Source organism: Numida meleagris, chromosome 2 (genome assembly GCF_002078875.1).
Source record: "Numida meleagris isolate 19003 breed g44 Domestic line chromosome 2, NumMel1.0, whole genome shotgun sequence".
Taxonomy (NCBI): Eukaryota; Metazoa; Chordata; class Aves; order Galliformes; family Numididae; genus Numida; species Numida meleagris.
This window is the reverse complement of record NC_034410.1, coordinates 41,756,530-41,774,894: the sequence shown is the minus strand read 5'-3', so window position 1 is coordinate 41,774,894 and position 18,365 is coordinate 41,756,530. Positions and strand designations below refer to the sequence as shown.

The 18,365-nt window shown below is 41.4% G+C and overlaps 2 protein-coding genes across 9 annotated transcripts in view; one reads left to right on the top strand and one right to left on the bottom strand.

Moving 5' to 3' along the window:
• Positions 1 to 12,498, bottom strand: part of NEK11 (NIMA related kinase 11) — an 89,340-nt gene extending 76,842 nt beyond the window's left edge. For 7 of the 8 annotated variants that reach the window (XR_002436241.1, XM_021389354.1, XM_021389357.1 and 4 more), the window contains exons 1-2: positions 12,390 to 12,498; positions 11,191 to 11,446 (exon numbers count right to left, since the gene is read on the bottom strand). Coding sequence is in view for 7 of the 8 variants with exons in the window: in XM_021389354.1 (XP_021245029.1) it covers positions 11,191 to 11,360 (170 nt within the window). In the remaining variant the exon portion in view is untranslated. Of the gene's footprint in view, positions 1 to 11,190; positions 11,447 to 12,286 lie in introns of all 8 variants that reach the window. The other variant, XM_021389355.1, reaches the window with a different exon arrangement.
• Positions 12,497 to 17,311, top strand: ASTE1 (asteroid homolog 1). The gene is made up of 4 exons (XM_021389353.1): positions 12,497 to 13,828; positions 15,616 to 15,826; positions 16,328 to 16,523; positions 16,828 to 17,311. The coding sequence occupies exons 1-4, from the start codon at positions 12,548 to 12,550 to the stop codon at positions 17,117 to 17,119; spliced, it is 1,980 nt and encodes a 659-aa protein (XP_021245028.1). The 5' UTR covers positions 12,497 to 12,547; the 3' UTR covers positions 17,120 to 17,311.

Here is an 18,365-nt window from a genome sequence, read left to right as displayed (position 1 = left end):
AAGAATGTAACAATGCTTAAATACCTTCAAATGCTGATTGGGTCCAGAGGAGAGCCAAAGATCATGAGAGGGCTGGAGCACTTCCCCTATGAAGAAAGGCTGAGGGAGCTGGGCTTATTCAGCTTGGAGAAGGCTCTGAGGAGATCCCATTGCAGCCTTCCAGTACTTGAAGGGAGCTTATAAACAGGAGGGGGACCAACTTTTCACACAGGCAGATAGCAACAGGATAAGAGGGAATGGTTTTAAACTAAAGAAAGGGAAATTTACGTCTGATATTAGAGGGAAATTCTTTACTCAGAGGGCAGTGAGGCCCTGGCACAGGCTGCCCAGAGAAGCTCTGGTGCCCCATCCCTGGACACACTCAAGGCCAGGTTGGATGGGGCCCTGGGCAGCCTGGTCCAGAGGGTGGCAGCCCTGCCCACAGCAGGGGGTTGGCACTGGGTGGGCTTTGAGGTCCCTTCCAACCTAAACCATTCTGTGATTCTATGGTGATGACATTTCACAAGTGAAATAGATGATTCATTTTCCATTTCCATCAATAACTCACAGTTATAGCACGTACAAATATTTTTCAAGATGTCTAATTTTTGAAAGCCCTAACATATGCACTAATGCTGAACAGTTCAGCTCATGATGTAAGCAGTTTCTCATTATTTGAAAACGAACAGTTCTTAATTAGTACCCCACAAAAATGTAGAGTACATTTCCTGGGACAAGCTCATGAAAGAGAACAAGGTTGAAACAAATTAGTTCCAAGCCTATATATTTTTCTTCTGCACTGAGTACAATCTCACATGTACAAAGGGGCATGTTTCAAACTATTCTTGGTCAACCATATGTGCCAATGCTGAAAAATATCAGTAAATATAAAGCAAAGCAAAGTATTTGTGCTATTCTCCACAGAGCTGAGCAAGCCATATTACTACTTAATAATGTGCATACGCAGAAAGTATTATTAACATTATTAAGATATTAAAACCTATTTATTTTTAATAAATCTTTGAGATATTTTGAGTTGGGACATCAGCTCTGAATCAAATACTGAAAGAGACTGATTATGTGGAAGAGATTTATGTCTCCTCAGGAAAATTATTAGAGACATTATGGGGTACAGACTAAATACCTCTCCCTCTGTTTTTTGTTGTGTTGTTTTTTTTTTTTAATAAAAATATCTCTGTGCGTTGCATTATCACCATCTACTGTTCATTCATCCTTTTTCTACAGCAGTGTTTAAGAACGTAGTTAAATGTCATACTGATACTAATCTAGACAGATTTTTAGAGAGGAACAAGAAAAGAACTAAATACTTTGGTTATCCTCTATATCTTTTGATGATTTAATTCCACCAAACACCAAATCATCCAAACCAGGCATTTTTCTATTGTGATTTCATTACACACACTTGATACATTTGACTATTAACTGAGCTCTGCTAATTAACATTCCCTTTCGGAAGAAGAAGATATCATTAGAGAAATAAAGTTTGGATGCAGCATTTTGCATGTTGAAACATTATAATGGGATTAAACAACTCTCAGTTAACATGTTACACATACAATTCTTCAGCTTGCAGTCTTCAGCTATAGCACCTGCCATAAAGAATTTTGATAGTGCTGAAATTAGTGTGAATTCACATATCACCATGCATCACCCACATATCACCTCATCTATATGCATCAGTTTACAGAAAACAGACAATTTGGAAGAGCGGGAAGTGGCAAAGGAAAACCAGACACATGGATAATCACTTTAAGAATTTATTCCATAGAAATTCAAACTAAAACATTTTCTAGTGTAAAACATAATTGGTTCTTTACTGAGCATAAACATATTTGTAAGCAGAATTATGTTCCCTTCAATGTTGCAAGGATATTTATGTCAGCAGTATTGTTTCTTCAGTGAAACTAATTCCCATAAGTAATTTAAATACTAATTGCTTCAACTTTAATGAGAAAACTCATTCTTCCTACGTGTCTCTTTCCAGCAGGCATCTCCTTCAATGTTTACTTCTGATAAGCACTGAATTATCTATAGTACCAAAAAAAAAAAAAAAAAGCAGAGGAGGTGGGGGGAGTGAGTAGGGAGAGATAAAAGGACAGCTTACAGCTTTATAAAAGGTTATTACTGAATACAGTAATTGTCTACAAGCATAGACAAAGCAGATCAAGCAATGCTAACTGAGGAATTTAACTGTGTATACATCTATTGTAAGATAAAAATCTTTTAATGCTTTCCAGAGTATGATACTGTGGTCTTAGAAATCCATGAATTATATGCAAATCAAAAAGTAACTACCCAGCAACACTGAAAAGGTATTTTAGAACACATGAAGGACACACCAAGCAGGTAAAAGAAACACTGAAGTATGAATTATATTTACTAATGTGTCACATAAGCACCAAAAAAAAAAAAAAAAAACCAGGAAAAAAGGAAAGAAAAATACACTAATTGTCCAGCAAATCCAGATTTCATTTTAATCACAGCAGTTGTTTTCTCATTACAATGTGCTGAATACAACAAAGAGCTAGATGCTAGTTCTGCGTGGAAGAAACCACAATATCCTTGACGCAGACCAGAAAAAATATCTTGTTGACAAGGCTATACTATGACGGCTGCTCCAAAAGTAATGCCTCCTGTGGGCCAGCATGATGAAACAACGTCAGAGGCAGATGGTGGTGGTGTGGCAGTAGAGGTTGAACCTTCCCACCAATATTCTGTTACATGTTGCAGCATCTGACATGGAAGTGAGGATGAAGCAAAGGTGCAAACTGAATTCCTTCATGCAGAAAAAAATGGCACCCATTGGCATTCATCGATGCTTGCTGAACGTTTAGGATAGAGACCAAACAGTAGATGTGAGCACAGTGAGGTGCTGAGTGGTGCATTTCAGCAGTGGCGACAGTGGGTCACCCCCACTGGGGCCGATTTTGATGAGCACAGCATGCAGGTTCTCTAGTTCATCACTGGTGAAACTGCATGGCTATGTTAAAAAACAGTGTTCTGTAGCTGGGAATTTGCTCTATCAAACAGTGTTATTGTGCCCTTTGTATCTTTGTAATTTCCATGGAAATAAATTGAATGCATTAGTTTTGGAACGACTGGCGTACAATGATCTACAATAAGCAGGCATATACAAATACTGCAAAACAATACAGTATCTTTGAGGCAGGTGGTCTCAGTTTGCCCTGAAGTATGAATACTGTAACCTGTAACTCCCCATTTTCTTACTAAAATTAGCTTACAACAGCATAAAAATTGAACATTGGTTTCAATAAAATGAATCAGACAGTGGTGATCTCAAGGCATTTGCGTAATTGCAAAATCATTAAATTCTGTCTCTGCTGTCCACCTCAAAGCACCAATAATTCACCAGCAATGCCTTAAGCACAATTCTCTACTCAGTGCTGAAAATACTCTTTGTAAACATTATGAAAAAGAATTAAGTCAACCACCAGCCTCGCTTGCTGCCTGCACACAAGATCACAACCTAGTGAGCTGTGATCCCCTATGGGAGCTCAGCTTTATGGAAAAAAAATATATTGTAAAGTATTGGTAAGCTGTATTGGTAAACTCAATATCCATTTGTATGTATACTCTTAAACTGAAGGGTGGGAGCTAATGTTAGGAGGTTTCTGCAAGGACTCAGACATTTATTTAGGTCTTGACTCCCCTAGCATTCCTCACAGAATATGAAAATCATTCTTCAGCTACTCTAGCTAAATCAGCAAGAATTCCCTGTCTGTGTCACGATGTTACCTCTCATCCAGGGCTGAGAATGGCTTTGCAACTAAGCAGTGACATATGGTGTCCCTTAAGCCCAGCAGAGAGGCACACCTGGCTGAAATAAGCAAAAACAGCTCACTGAGAAAAGCTTACGTAAAAATAAGCGATGATCAGGAAGGTCCTCTACCAGCTGCACCTTTGCTCAGTTTCCAAGGAGATCATAAGTATCTCTTCACATACCTAAAATGACCTGAAGGATTTTAACTTGCCTTTTTTACTAAATGAGGGAGTCAAGAAAAGGCCAACAGCGCGATTAGATGAACAAGCACACAGTGACTGCGAGGAATTCATTTGTTATTGTTTTAATCAATTTGGTTTCAAACGAGCGTTCCCTTGGAATGCCTTCAGAGAAGCAAAGGGGCAGCAAACAGGGATTTAGCGACAAAGCAATCTGCTGTCGCTTGGATATTCATGAGTTACAAAACTCTTCTGCCTTTAGATTTTATTTCATTTGTAATAAGAATTCATAAATAATTGAAAGTCATGTGATAAATTATTCAGCTAAGCGCGCAGTTTCCAAGGAATCCTAGCGTGAGCCTGGATTAATGGCATTATGCAAGTCAGGTGCAGAAGCCGGCTGACACCCCACAACTACCACCCACAGGAGCAATCCAGGGAGCCTGGCGCATCCCAGCGTGTGCTTTCCACCAAGGGCACCTGTAAGCACCTGCTGAATATTGATGAGTCAGAAGTCCCTATCGCCTACTGTGTACTTCAGCTGCTTGCCTATGCAGGGCTATGAGTAAGTGAAACTTAACCCAGAGCTCTACTTCATAAAGCTGATCACGAGATTCACTATCTGTATGGGCAGCGCTGTCCTTCAGGCTATTGTAAATCTCTGTTATAAAAAGGGATTGTGTTTAATCATAATTACCTGTTCTAATTAACTTATAAACTACTCAGGAGGACAAGGATAAAAGTGACTGCAGGGGTATTATTACCATGTTGGCCGGAAACAAAAAGTAAGCACCTCAAAAATTAAGATACACTTTTGCAAAAATCGCATGCCAGTGAAGAACCTGCAAGAAAAAGAGAAATTCTATGTCCTGCATTTTGAAGTTGACTTGTAAATTTTACTATGTAATTGTTTTCTGAATGTTCAAATAAATGCAAAGCCATGCTGACTCTTTGTTTATAAAATCTTATATAAACTCTTTTCTTGGAAACAATATTGAAATGCTTTCCTTGTCCCTCATGCTAAAGATTGTATTTGAGGAAATCAACGAGATGGTAGGATTTTATACAACAGTACTGGCTTGATAACTTCTGAGCTGCTAAATAAACTTAAATTGTAATGTTGCCAAGAAAATTGGTGTTGAATTCACACATACAAGTGACTTGAGCTTCCTAGAAAATAGGATCAAATATGCTTCAAAGCACTGACAAATCATGTGTTGACAAAGAACTGAACACAGAAAACAAAGATCAAGTAAACTGGCAAGTTGGAGATGAATTCATGGTACGTAGGTTGCTCCAAAAGTAATACCTACTACTAATTTCCATGGAAACTACAATAAATACAAAGAGCACAGTAACACTACTTGATAGAACAAATTCTCAGCTACAAAGCACTACTTTCTAACATAGTCAACACCATTAACTATGTATTTTTGCCAGCGATGAACAAGAACCTGCATGCCATGCTCATCCAAAACTGAATGGCTGTCCAGGAACATGGCTTGTCATTCATGTCATTGTTGCCACTGGTGAGACACACCACCCACCACACGTCACTGTGCTCACATCCACTGTTTGGTCTCCACAAATATTCAGCAAGTGTCAATGAACGTCCATATTTTTTTTCCATATGGAGGAATTCAGTTCCACATCTTTGCTTCAGATGCACTTCCATGTCAGACGCCATTTTGTCAGATTGCCCCTCTGCTGCCATCTGTCACATGGCAACAAAATATAACAGAATATGGGTGGGAAGGTTTGACTTCTACTGCCATACCACCCACATCCACCTCTGATATCAGGTACCAACATAATAATATAGGAGGCATTACTTTCAGAGCAGCCCTCATATATAATTGTTTCACCTGCTTTTCCAATTTTTTTTCCAATTGTCCAGACTTTTTTAACATTCTGTACAAAGGAAAGAATTGTCCAGCTACCAATCACTACTCCGCTTGCAGACTTACTGCGCAGTTTCGACCAAACCTGTCAGAAGAGCAGCAATTTCAAGGATAGCATTATGTAATCATCTAAGTAGGAAGTGCAAGAACCTTCAATTAGTGGCTCTCGGATGTCAGAAGTTCTACATTGTTTGAGCTGCCAAATGGCATTGTACACAACGCAATCACCTCAGCTATACAAGTCCTCAGAGACAGCCACACCTCAAGTGGCTGCTTCCCTAGCCTCCGATTAGGTCATGCATAAGGAAAATACAAACGCTACAGGGGTACTAGAGGGAAGGAAGAAGATGGAGCTGTGTTTAGAGGAAGAAAATGGAGGACGTTCCAGGAAACTGAATGTAGTCGTAACGCATGTGGTAAAAGAGTAGGGCTTCTTGTGGTAGGACAAGGGGACACAGGATGCAAGACTGGAGGAAATCAGGCTTCCTTTCTGTCACGCACAGACAGCTTCCATCCGAAATGTACAACTGGCCCTCATTATATTGGGCTCTAGACAAGGGTTGTGCATCTATAGTGCAGTTAATCTTGCTAAATAGTAGCAGGATCTTTAAAACACCGAAAAATGACTTAGCAAGTAGGGCCCAGTTATTTTCCAGGCCTATCACCATCTCCCTGCATGAATACAGGCAAACTATTTAACCTCTCTGTTTCTTGCCTATCTGCAAACTGGGTAAAAATATTTCACAGCTCTGAAAAGTGCTTTGAGGTCCCAGAATGGAAAAGGTGCTAAAAATATGCCAAGAACCATTCTTAATAGACAGTTTTCCACAGCAGGTTTCCATAGGCCTAGAAAAGTGACTGAGTAGCACTGTTTGTCCCTTGCTACTTAAACAAAGATGTAGGTCCAACTTCAATTCTGGTGCAACTTCTAGAAAAGAGAAAGCGGAAAACAAAAACATACACAGAAGTAATTTCTACCCTTATTAAAGCTACCATGTTTTCTTCTTAAAAGAGTCAAAACCAGAGTCTCTAAAAAATAAAGAACTCCACTAATAGGCAACCAGTGATTTGCATCCTCATCTACCATGCCTACATTCAGTTCAAACCCTGGAAAAAGATTAAAAATCAAAGCAAATATTTGCAGGAGGATGCAATCCTTTTCTGGACTTCAGTTGCATATTACCTAAATCAGTTTGCAATTTGAAATAAAGATTTATCAAAGCTCATTTTAGAGGGCAGTAGAACGGAAGGGTATGTCAATATTAAGCTATTCAATCTCACTTTTAAATAATGTACAGAAACTGCTTCAAAATCAGAGGATTAGCAAATATCTAATGCTGAAAATATCAAATAATACAGAAAACAAGCCATTCTGTTTAAACTGGAGCTAAGAAGGAAGCTTGCTTTCCTATAAACATCTCTTGTGTTTACCTGACTTTGTGATCTAAGATGATAAAAATTCTAACGATAGCTTCTTTCCAAACACACGGAAATCTGTGAACTCTCATGCTCAAGTTGACTAGTACAGGATATACACTCTCTCATAAAGAAGTCTCCCTATGGTTATGGCCTTTGTCTTTATGAGGGCATTGTTATTCTTTTGTATGCTGTTTCATAAGTCACAGAATTTCTGTCTTTGAGACGTGCAACCCTCTATCATAACTGGTGAGAATCATTCAACAGGATCAAAAGCTCTTGTAGGAGATGGAGAGCAGATGACCTAACTGGCTACACAAGCAAGGAGGACAAAAGTCACCTTCCCTAGCCATAAATCTAAACACAAGAACCTGTGCTTTTCTTTTTATGAAATTATCACAAAACTCAGGGAAGTTATTTGTTCCATATCTACACAGAGCAGTTATCACAATGAAGTAAGTGTGATCCTTAAAGCCAATGGCTAGTCTGAAATAATTCCATGGGGCACCATCTCAATCTAGAATACTAATCACTGGTTTGGTTTCCTCCATCTCGGATAATATACCTTGGGAAAGGCGGAAAAAAAACTAAGTTGTACATGCAGAGAAGCTGTTGCTACGTAAAGTAAAACGTGAGCAATCCTGTAACAGCATATTTAAGATTATATGTCAATAAGAAACTGTCTAAAGGAAAAGGGAGCTCATTAACACCCGAAAATGTGTTGTATGACTAGAAATTTTACCTAGCTTAGACATTCAGGTGTTTAGCTATGTACGTAACTGACAGCTGTTTACAGTAATATATAATTTTCTAGTTTAAACAGGGCATGGCAAAATTAAAATGAAAAAGGTTTTCAGAGTCACCTAATAAAAAAGAAAGCACGTTGCACCACGAACATGAAAGAAAGCTATAAAAAATTACAAATTACAAGCAATACAAATTAAGAGGCTAAAGAGGAAAGGAATGAGTCATACAAGGGAACACTTACAAGCATAGTAGGAGACCTACATACACCACCATAGTGGTAGTACTTCATATCTATGTTATCTGCACAGTACACAACACAGCTGTATCACACCAGAGCTCACCAAGTCAGTAGTGTGTATGTAAATATTTTTCTCGGTACATTCTGAAGCACCTCTGAAACAATAAAACCAGAAATCTAATTCTGTTGAGGTCACTTGGGACTGAAGTATCTCAATTCCCGTTTTTCTGCCAAAGAGCTTTCAGATCTCTAAGATTTTCATTTTTTTTTTTTACAAGTAAGAAACAAAATTCGAATCACACTCTGAAATGTATTACTCTGAAAGAGTAAGAAACATGATGGAAAAAAAACCCACAATTTTTCATTTGAAAACATACATATTTCCCAAAGGAAAATCTAACAAGCAGTAAGTAGTATATTTCATCACCTTAAGAAATTGATAGAATTAAAGAGAAGAAAGTACCTACAGTCTATTTTGTTATGCTGCTCGATCTTTCACGTTCAATGGAGCCCTTATTTTTATCATCTTTTAGCACAGAAGTGAGAGAAAGTTGGGGGAATCTACTCCAACTTACATCTGTGGCTCAGAGGAACAGAGAACAACTGCGATACACAAGTACCCCCTAGTGACAAAATGATGAACTGCATTATAATATCAGCACTTACTGTTGGAGTCATAAAAATAGACTGACAATCAACAACAACAAAAAAGAATATGCCTTTTGATACTCAGAGCCTGTCCTGAGTATGGCTGAGGACTGATAGCTTCAAACACAGGCATGAAATGCTGAGGCAGTAAACGTTTGTCTAAAACACTAAGAATTAAAGTTTTCAAAGAAAAAAATCTAAAGGAAAAAAAATAGGGATAACAACTACTTAAGGGCAAAATACACATTCCTTGGGTTTTGAGGTTCGGCATTTTGTTCTGTAGTAGAAAAAAAGAAGAAAGGAACTGAAGACACAGACCTCAATATCCTGTTAATATTCTGAGTTCAATCATAGCTGAATTGAATTCTGAATGGTCATACAAGCGGGGAGAGTTCCTGTCATCCTATCTGCATGGTAAATGATGCTAACAGGAAAATAAAATTCATAGTTTCTACTAATATAAGATTTTCAAAGTTTTCATAAAAAAAAAAAAAAAATTTTTTAATTAAACCACAGATAGAGCCAAGAGATCTAAAACCCAGCCAGAAAAATCAAAGAGCTTAGTGGCCTCGAACCCTGATCCAAGGAGCTGAGAATCTGCAAATTGATGTTGAAGGACAACAAGTGAAAGAACCATGTCCTTGATACACATTTATTACAGCAGTATTGCCAAGAATGCCTTGTCATTATCAGCACAGCTGAAGCACACGTAAATCAAAAAACTTCTTTTGATCATGTAAGTGCTCATTGACACATCCATCAGAAAAGACCAACAGACCCCTAGATTTAAAGGAAGAATGTATTCCTGGCTGTGAACTACACTGACTGGATGTTTCACACTTTGAACAAAAAGCTTCACAAATTTACTGGAGAAAAACAGAGGTATTCATATTCTAATTTCATTTGTTGTGTCAAACCGATAAACCCATGTACTGATACACAAACACTGATACACAAACACATTTCTATACAATGAAGTCCAATGACCTTCAGGAACCCAACTTCCTAAAAATGTTCTTCCGTCTTTTATGGCTTCAGAATCCTAAGGTTATTATCAACCAAACTGATGAGACCTGTCTACATTCAGGCAGGTACAAAATCAAGATTTGTTGGCAGTTAAAAGAAAAATTGCCATCAGTAAGGCATACAGCAAATGGAAATGCTGTTTATTGGAATTTCTATAACTATTCCTTCTGAAGTTTCATTTCTACAACTCAATTATTAAGAAAAAAATCAGTACCGTAGTGTTTCTTTTTTGACACCTCACTAACGATGTCAGTCCTTACAGTGATGTAAAATAATTCCTGAAAACATCCAATTCGGTGTTACCAAGTATTTACTGAAAGTAAATAAGAAATCATCAGAAATAAAGAGGGAAGTCTATTAAAATACATTCAGGAATTCTGACATTTTCATGCTTAAAATGTCAGTGCTTTAATGAGCCCTGAATGAACCACTACAGAAGAAGACATTGTAGGAGCTGGACACAGTAGAATAAAGATTCTCATTCTCCGTATTTGTAAAACAAAAATATCATGTTGATGAAGAGGGATGAGCAGGGAATGAAGGCACATGTCCAGCATTCTAGTAAGCGTTCTGAATAAACAACTTGCAGAACAGGATTTACTTATTAAATGCAAGGCCTCCAAAGATAAACCACACACCTGCATTATACTCACACCAATGATATAGTACATATTTTTACAATTATTCAATTATAGTTTATAAAGTACAACACTTTAAGCCTTTAAAAAAAAAATGCTACAAAGAAGACCGCAAATTTGTGAAAACTGGCATACATCTCTGCCCTGCTTCTTGTCAGGACAATGAAGAAATCTACCTCAGTTCTGGGTAAATACCAGGGTCCTTTGCAGTGTGCATTCTACATTAGCAACTTGTCCAAGGTATGACACTGGGAGTAAGTTATTTTATTGTTTAAATTAGTTGTTGCACAGCTTTAGAAGTAAACATCACTGTGGAGAGGAGGGTCAGAGATTTTCTCCCTACCTTCACTCTGCCTTACACAATAAACAGAAAAGGAGTTAGATAAAAGCACAATGACACAGCCTTAACTCATAAATGGTTTTAAACAAAGAGGTTATGCTGACTCAGCATTCCAGCAGAAAGTGTGCTCTCCTGTCCTCACTACAGTTGAACAGTAAAGGCTGCAACATAACATCAAACTTAGAGTTGAAACAAATCAACAGAAAGAAAACATCTACAGTGTAAGAATTATGGTCCAAACTGTTTTTATTTAAAGTACGTGAAGAGCTTACTCACAATTCATCTCCTTGTTTTGCTTTCTTGTCAGAAACCAGATACACGCTTCCAAAGCTTCCATTGCCAAGTTTCCTCTGAATAGTGTATCTTCTTGCAATAGTAGCATCTGAGCAAGCAGAATTAGATCTGGTAACGCTGACATACTTAGCAGTTTCTTGAAATTTCAGCATTGCTCTGTGTAACAGAAACTACCCAAATTTCTCTAGAACGCAGTTTTCAAATCCTTTTACTCTTCTACAGATGTTCGGAGGAAGCACTTGGAACAGAAAGAAAAAGATTTGCTAATGTAATATTCTTAACTACAAAGCTGTTTACTCTTTCATTTGCCCTTCAACTTCCACCATCTTTCTCCCATCTGTCAGCACTTACACGAGAGCTTCTGAGTGACTGACTGCGACCATCCCCTGAAAACTAGAGCTTTCTGGCTCAGAAAGATTTTTAATAACGCTCACTTCCTCCAAAAGTTCTTTTATTCTCTTTCACTATAATTATTCGTTCCTGATCCACCTTTCCAAGAGCTCAGCTTTGATTGGCAGTTCTTGTCTAACTGAGGTCCTAACTCTGCAAACACAGAGAGTGCAGAAGCAAATCTCTACTGTTACGATGGCTTCCAGTGACTGAAAATGTTTTTGGATTGACTTTGTTTTCTTTTCCTTCCTCATTCCAAATGGTAATAGGCAGGTGCTTCTTCATACATAATAAAGCGATATCGGCACTGTTACTTTGCCTTTTTGTTTGCGTTATTTGTTTCGAAGGATCCTCAAGTGCAAAAAAAAAAAAAGATGTTGTAATATCCTTTCATCAGCACAGCTATTACTGCTGTCTCATCAGCACTGCATACAGAAATGCTTTGTTTTGGAAGAGAAAAGAAAAAAACAGTTTTAAAAACCGCATAACTTCTGGGGCCAAGGGGTTGTCTTCCTACAAACGCAGAGCCTGAATGAAGATTATGCGTTTGCAACCATTTTCTTAACAGCAACCGAACGTGCACCAACGTATTTTAATACCCGTCTACTGAGTTGCTGGCATACTGCACCAAGGAGCCCAACTCTGTGGCGTCACCGTATCGTGAAACACAGCCAAACCGTACACTTACGACAAGCCACCTCAACAGTGAAACAAACCACGTCCCCTCTTTCAGTCTAAAGCCGTTCCCGCTTGTCCTATCAGCATCCTCCCGTGAGAAGCTGGGCAGTTACCTGCCAACACCCCGCGGGAGCGGAACGCGGCGCGGAGTGCCGAGCCCGCACGTCAGCCCCAGGCCGCAGCTCAGCCCGCGGCCCGAGCGGCGCCGTTGTCAAGGTGACGCGGCGCATGCGCGCCGAGCCCCGGGCGCGGGGCCGCTTCCGCCGCCGCTATGGGCGTCCCGGGGCTGACGGGCTTCGTGGGGGAGCGCGAGGCGTTCTTCGCGGAGCTGCGGGTGCGGGACACCAAGCTGGTGATCGACGGCAGCAGCCTATACTACCACCTCTTCTTCGCCTCCGCCGCCGATTCCCGCCGAGGCGGCGACTACGGCCCGTTCGCGGCGGCCGCGGGCGAGTTCTTCGCCGTCCTGCGGGCCTGCGGCGTGGCCTCCTTCGTGGTGCTGGACGGCGGGCGCGGGGCGGCCGACAGGAAGCTGGGCACGCTGCGGGAGCGCGCCGCCGAGCGTCTGCGCAGGGCCCACGGGCTGTGCCGCGGGGAGGGCGGCTGCGTGCTGCCGCTGCTGGCCCGGCACGCCTTCGTGCAGGCGCTGCGCCGGGCGGCCGTGCCCTTCGTGCAGTGCTGGGCCGAGGCCGACCGCGAGGTCGCGGCCCTGGCCAACCGCTGGGGCTGCCCCGTGCTGTCCCTCGACAGCGACTTCTTCATCTTCGAGCTGGTGGGCGGCTACTGCCCGCTGAGCGCCTTCGGCTGGCGGGACGTGCGCGCCGAGCGGCGGGGCCGCTACATCCCCGCGCGGCGCTTCGAGGCGGAGAGCTTCTGCCGGCACTTCGGGCGCCTCAGGAGGAGCTTGCTGCCCCTCTTCGCCGTCATGAGCGGCAACGACTACGTGGACGCGGCGGCCTTCGAGGGCTTCTTCGGCAAGGTGCGTCTGCCCGGGAAGCACGGCCGCGCGCGGGGGCTGCTCGGCTGGCTGGCGGGCTTCGCCGGGCCCGAGGAGGCGGTGGACGCCGTGCTGAAGCACCTGGGCAGGCGGCGGAGGGACGAGGTGAGGGAGCTGCTGCGCGCCGCCCTGGAGGACTACGCGCCGTCAGAGGTGAACCTCGAGGAGTTCTTCCAGGAGGGCCGCTACCGCTGCGAGGAGGCCGAGGCCTCGGGCCTGCCGCCGTGGCTGCTGGGCGCCTTGGCCGAAGGCGAGGTGGCCCCGCTCGTTAGAAACGTCCTGACGCTGAGGAGCACCTTCCTCCACGTCCAGGTGGAGGACATGCGGCGGCCCAGCGCGCACGGCACCGCGCTGCCCATCCGACAGGTTCTCTACGGCCTGCTGCTGCGCACGCGTCCCGCTGCCGACGCACAGAGTAACTCACAGAGCGGCACGCTGCCGGCTGTGTGCGAGTTCAACAGAGTCCAAAAGTCAATTAAAAAAACGTTTGTTCAAGCAGCGAGCCTCCCCGCGCCTTTTTGCGATGATGGTTTTTCTTTGGACAAGTTAGTGGAGGTAAGTGGTTGTGATAGCAGGTGGTGCAGTGTGGCACGCCTTGGAGGCACTGTATTTGCCGTCCGGGCACTAAAGGTGTTGCCTGAACCCAGCAACTTCAGTAAATCCTCAGCACAGAGCTACGTGCAGTTCTGCTTCTGATGGCTGAGGAGCTACACACATTTCATCACCACCCCACCCAGTGCACCAAGCCAAATTACACGAGAAGCTGGCAGCATGTATATATAACATTGCCTAAGTCATCCTGTATAAGCCCTTCTTCCATCCTTTCTATTCTGTTAAACTAATATTTGCTTTTGTCGTTTTAGGAAAGGATTCACAGTTCTGTGAAATTTAGAAAGGTGCAATTCAACACTACAAAATTTAACTTGCATTTGATTGAGTTATGGATATTACAGAGTGAAGTCAAATGCTTTTTACTAAAAATCAGCGTTATTATTTCATCTGTAAACCTTGTACCTATCCAGCAATTCCTCCTGCTACAACTGTGCATCCTGCTAAACATGCTTCCCTGCTCCTTGCCAAGCAGAACAGCACCTGAAAAACACAACTTGTAATCAAAGGAAGTTTGTACTAGGTTAGTTCTAGTCAGCATTAGTAATGCTGTATATTTAAATTTTCATGGTTAAGACTTCTAATGGTTGAAACTCTTCCTTGGAATGGGAAATACCCAGGGCTCATACCTGTTTCTGAAACTTTTGGAAATGCAATCTGTGCCTTTCCATACCACACATTTAAGTCATGTGCTCTGTCCACTGGCATGAGATCCACAGCAGCATACCTGTGTGTTGTCGTCACCAGCTGGTGGCTGTTCTACATAAGAACCTTGCCTGTCTCTTCTGTGGTATGGGTTTGTTGTTACTTTGAATGAGCAGCATGCAAACATCTGTGAAGTCATGGTTTTGGATTTTCAGAAACATTATTGACACCTAAACGTGGTCTTGCAGTGTATACTCTACTGAATTTGAGTTTTGGTTGTTATAAAAGCTCTCCTCACTAAATATATACAAATTACCAATTCAGCAAGTTACAAGAAGACGTGTTCCTCTGTATTCAGATGACACTTGGCAAAACTGGCTTCAGTTTACCTTCTACATGTGGGATTGCTGCCTAGCAATAAGCAAAACCATCCCAATCCAGATTCACAAAGCACTCATGTTGCAGTTGAGCAGCTTGCTCCAGTTCTGCAGTGAGCTCTGCGCGTAGGCCACTTGTAGCACCGCATTTTAAAAGTTAAACAGCACAGCAAAGAAGGAATGTGCTATGAGTTCATATGCTGCAAATGAGAAAGGTAAACTGTACACTGAAGGTTTCACTGTGATTACAGGTAAGTGTGTTCTCGACATACCAAGAACAAGCATCACCATTACAGCTCACAAAAAAGGGTCACTTTTAAAATACATGAAGTTACACAGACGTATTTGCCATACCAAGGTAACTTTAACGCCTACTAAATTTTCAAAGTAAGTCAACTTTTACACAGGAATGTAACATAAATCACCTGATTTGTAGGAGACTCTGAAACCTATTAAAATCCAACTGACCTCAAGCAATTGTGAAAATTGACTTTTATCCTTCTCCCTACCATTTAGCTTACAGTTTTTAAAGATGAGGTAGTATTTCAAAAACACTTCCTGTTCAGAGTATCTGTGACACTTAAGTAACTTCTTATTTTAATTAAAAACACAAAGTATTAGCTAGTTTAAACAATCTTATTTGCATTTTGGAAGTGGCTCACAACAAATGATGTCTATCTTTTTCCCTCAGAATCTTTTGCTTATTTTCAGGTGCCTATGTCACGCCGTCAGCTACTTCTGCTGGAGACTTTAGGAGTGAAAATGAGTTTGCTAGAATCTGTCCCTGCCCACTTACAGCTCCCTGTTGCTGTAACCTGTTATTGGACGCGTTGTTCGGAGCCAAAAGTGAATTTGCATCACTTAAAGGCTTTACTTCTAATGATAGTATCTGGAGAACTGCACAGGATAACAAATGATCCAGGTATGTTTCCAGAGAATACAATTTTGGATGCACAGCTACAGTGAAAAAGTTTCTGGGATTACTTAGTACTTTCAGTAATATTTCTACATGTTAGGGGTAAGGTGGCATTTTCTTAGGAAGAATCCTTGATTTGATGCCACAGATGATGAAAGCCAGGGTTATTCTATTGATTTAGGCTCTGAACTACAAAAGCTGCTTGAAAACAGCTGCCACTCTTGAGTGGGGTGGAATGAGACGGCAATCTTTTCAAACGGATTCACTCCCAGAACAGTGTAGAAAATTTACCTGACAGATAGACTTACTGTTTTCACCATTTCAGATTCATATGGATATTGACGACTCACATTTTCTTCTCTATTGTATGTCTTAACATTGAGACATTTAGGTAGACTTCCAGAAATACAACTAAACATTAGTAGTCTGTAGGCCCTATACATTGCAGATGCTTTTCGTATGTTCACAGAACATTTATTTGTCCGTTATTTTCTATTCATAACCTAGATCTCACAGTTCTCCACGCTGAAGACAACAGTATTGCTTATAACAAATTTCTAAAATGGAAGGAAGAGAAACTGCAAAATAAAGACTTTGATTTAGATGCCGCACATGGCTTTTGCCAGTGGCAGTGCTGTCTGGAGATGGCATTGTATCTCAACCAGCTCCTCTGCAGTCCGCTCCCTGAGCCAGACTTAGCTAGGTAAGGACGTTTCAGAGGTCTGCTTTCCACATAAGCTCCTGCTGAAGTGATGTCACGTGTTGTTTGATTGTCTGGGTCATAATCTCCTTTGGCCAATTTTACTACGCTTTGGACTCCTTTCTTTAAAGGTAGGAATATGGAGAAAAATCTAATTAGGATATTTCTTAGGGGTTTGCTGTTGAATACTGCATGTAGGTAGGATGTGGTTTGGGGTGTTTGGTTTGTTTTCCCCACTAAGCTGCATGTTTCTGTACTTCTGCTGAGGTTTGACAGCAAATGAGAATTCTCTTCTTCCTCTGAGCAGGCTGTACAGTGGGACGCTTGTGCATGGACTGTATCAAGAGCTTAAGTCAACACCTTCAGTGGAAAATCTGTTCAGTTCTTCTCCAAAAATGACTGAGCTTTATCAAGTTCTGTTGAATACAGTCATGTCAACTGTATCTCCAGACTTCTTTCAGAAGACCACAGAGGCCAAATCTGAGTCCTGCAAAAAGAAAAAAGCATCTAAAAAGACAAAGGCCATCAGACGTGCTGTATCTGAAAATCAGCATTTATGTGATGTTAATAGGTTTGCATCACTTAGCATGGATAACTGAGAACATTAGTCCTAAAATCATTTCTAATGCCATGGAGATAGAAGAAATTATATTTAAAATGCGACTGTATTGGAATTTGCTTGGCTGTTTTCATACAAGTTCCTGATATTTTTTTATATTTTTACAAAGTCTCACTCCAGGATTTAGTATTTTTGTAACTAAAGCTCCTATAAAAGAGGTGCTGCATACAAATTGTTTTGGTGTCTGTGTTTTCTGTGTGTGTGGGAGGGGGGACTGGTTGGTTGGTTGATTGAAAGGTAGCCGTCTAACTGAAAACAAGAGTAAAGAACTTCAGCATTTCAGAGCGTTTCTTTTTCTGAACACTTAATGCTTACTATCCCTCCTTTTTCCTGAACGCTTCTAACTTTGAAAACATCCTCTTTTCAAGCTTGCATCTGAGAAACAGTTATCTATGCTGCTATATGATTAGTCTTATACATCAAATTAAAATTGAAATTGACAATTTAAGAAATGCTGTCTTCACAGATGATAGAATATTTGTAGTTCTAGGGAGAGGTAGCTGTCATCAGTGAAAACGAAGTTGTGCTTGCAGCATGATAGGTACAGAAGTACTCAGAAGCTTCAGCAGAAGCAACTGTTTTTTTCCCCCTTCCACTATATTGAAATAATTAAATGCCTATCTACACACATAAAGCTATCACATGGTAGCAAATCACAGCAGGTCTGCTAATTCAGCATAGTTGTGTACAATTGTCAGCCACTTCCTGCATGAAATCTACATTTGTTTTTTCAGAACTCAGCACTCTACTTACACTCAGGAAAATCATGATTTAATCATTGTTTACCAGAATTCAGCTTGGCTTCTGCTTATGTCAGCTGTCACATTTAAACTAAAAGAGAGACTAGGCTGTGAGGAAAACAAGGAACTCCCTCCTACCCTCACACCTACACTGCTGCTGGAGAGAAAGGTCCCACTTAGAGTCTGTGGCAAAGAGCCTCAAGACAGAACTGAGGCTGACCCCAGGGATTCTGGAGTCGAGCATATGGGGGGTCTGAAGAGTGCTACACTCCAACTGAGAAGGAGATCTTAGCCGCATATGAGGGGGTTCGAGCTGCTTCTGCAGTAATCAGAACTGAAACACAGCTGCTTCTTGCCCCTCGACTGCCGGTGCTCAACTGGATGTTTAAGGGAAAGGTTCCCTCCACCCATCATGCTACTGATGCCACTTGGAGTAAGTGGGTTGCGTTGATTGCACAACAAGCTCGGATGGGGAACCTCAGTCAT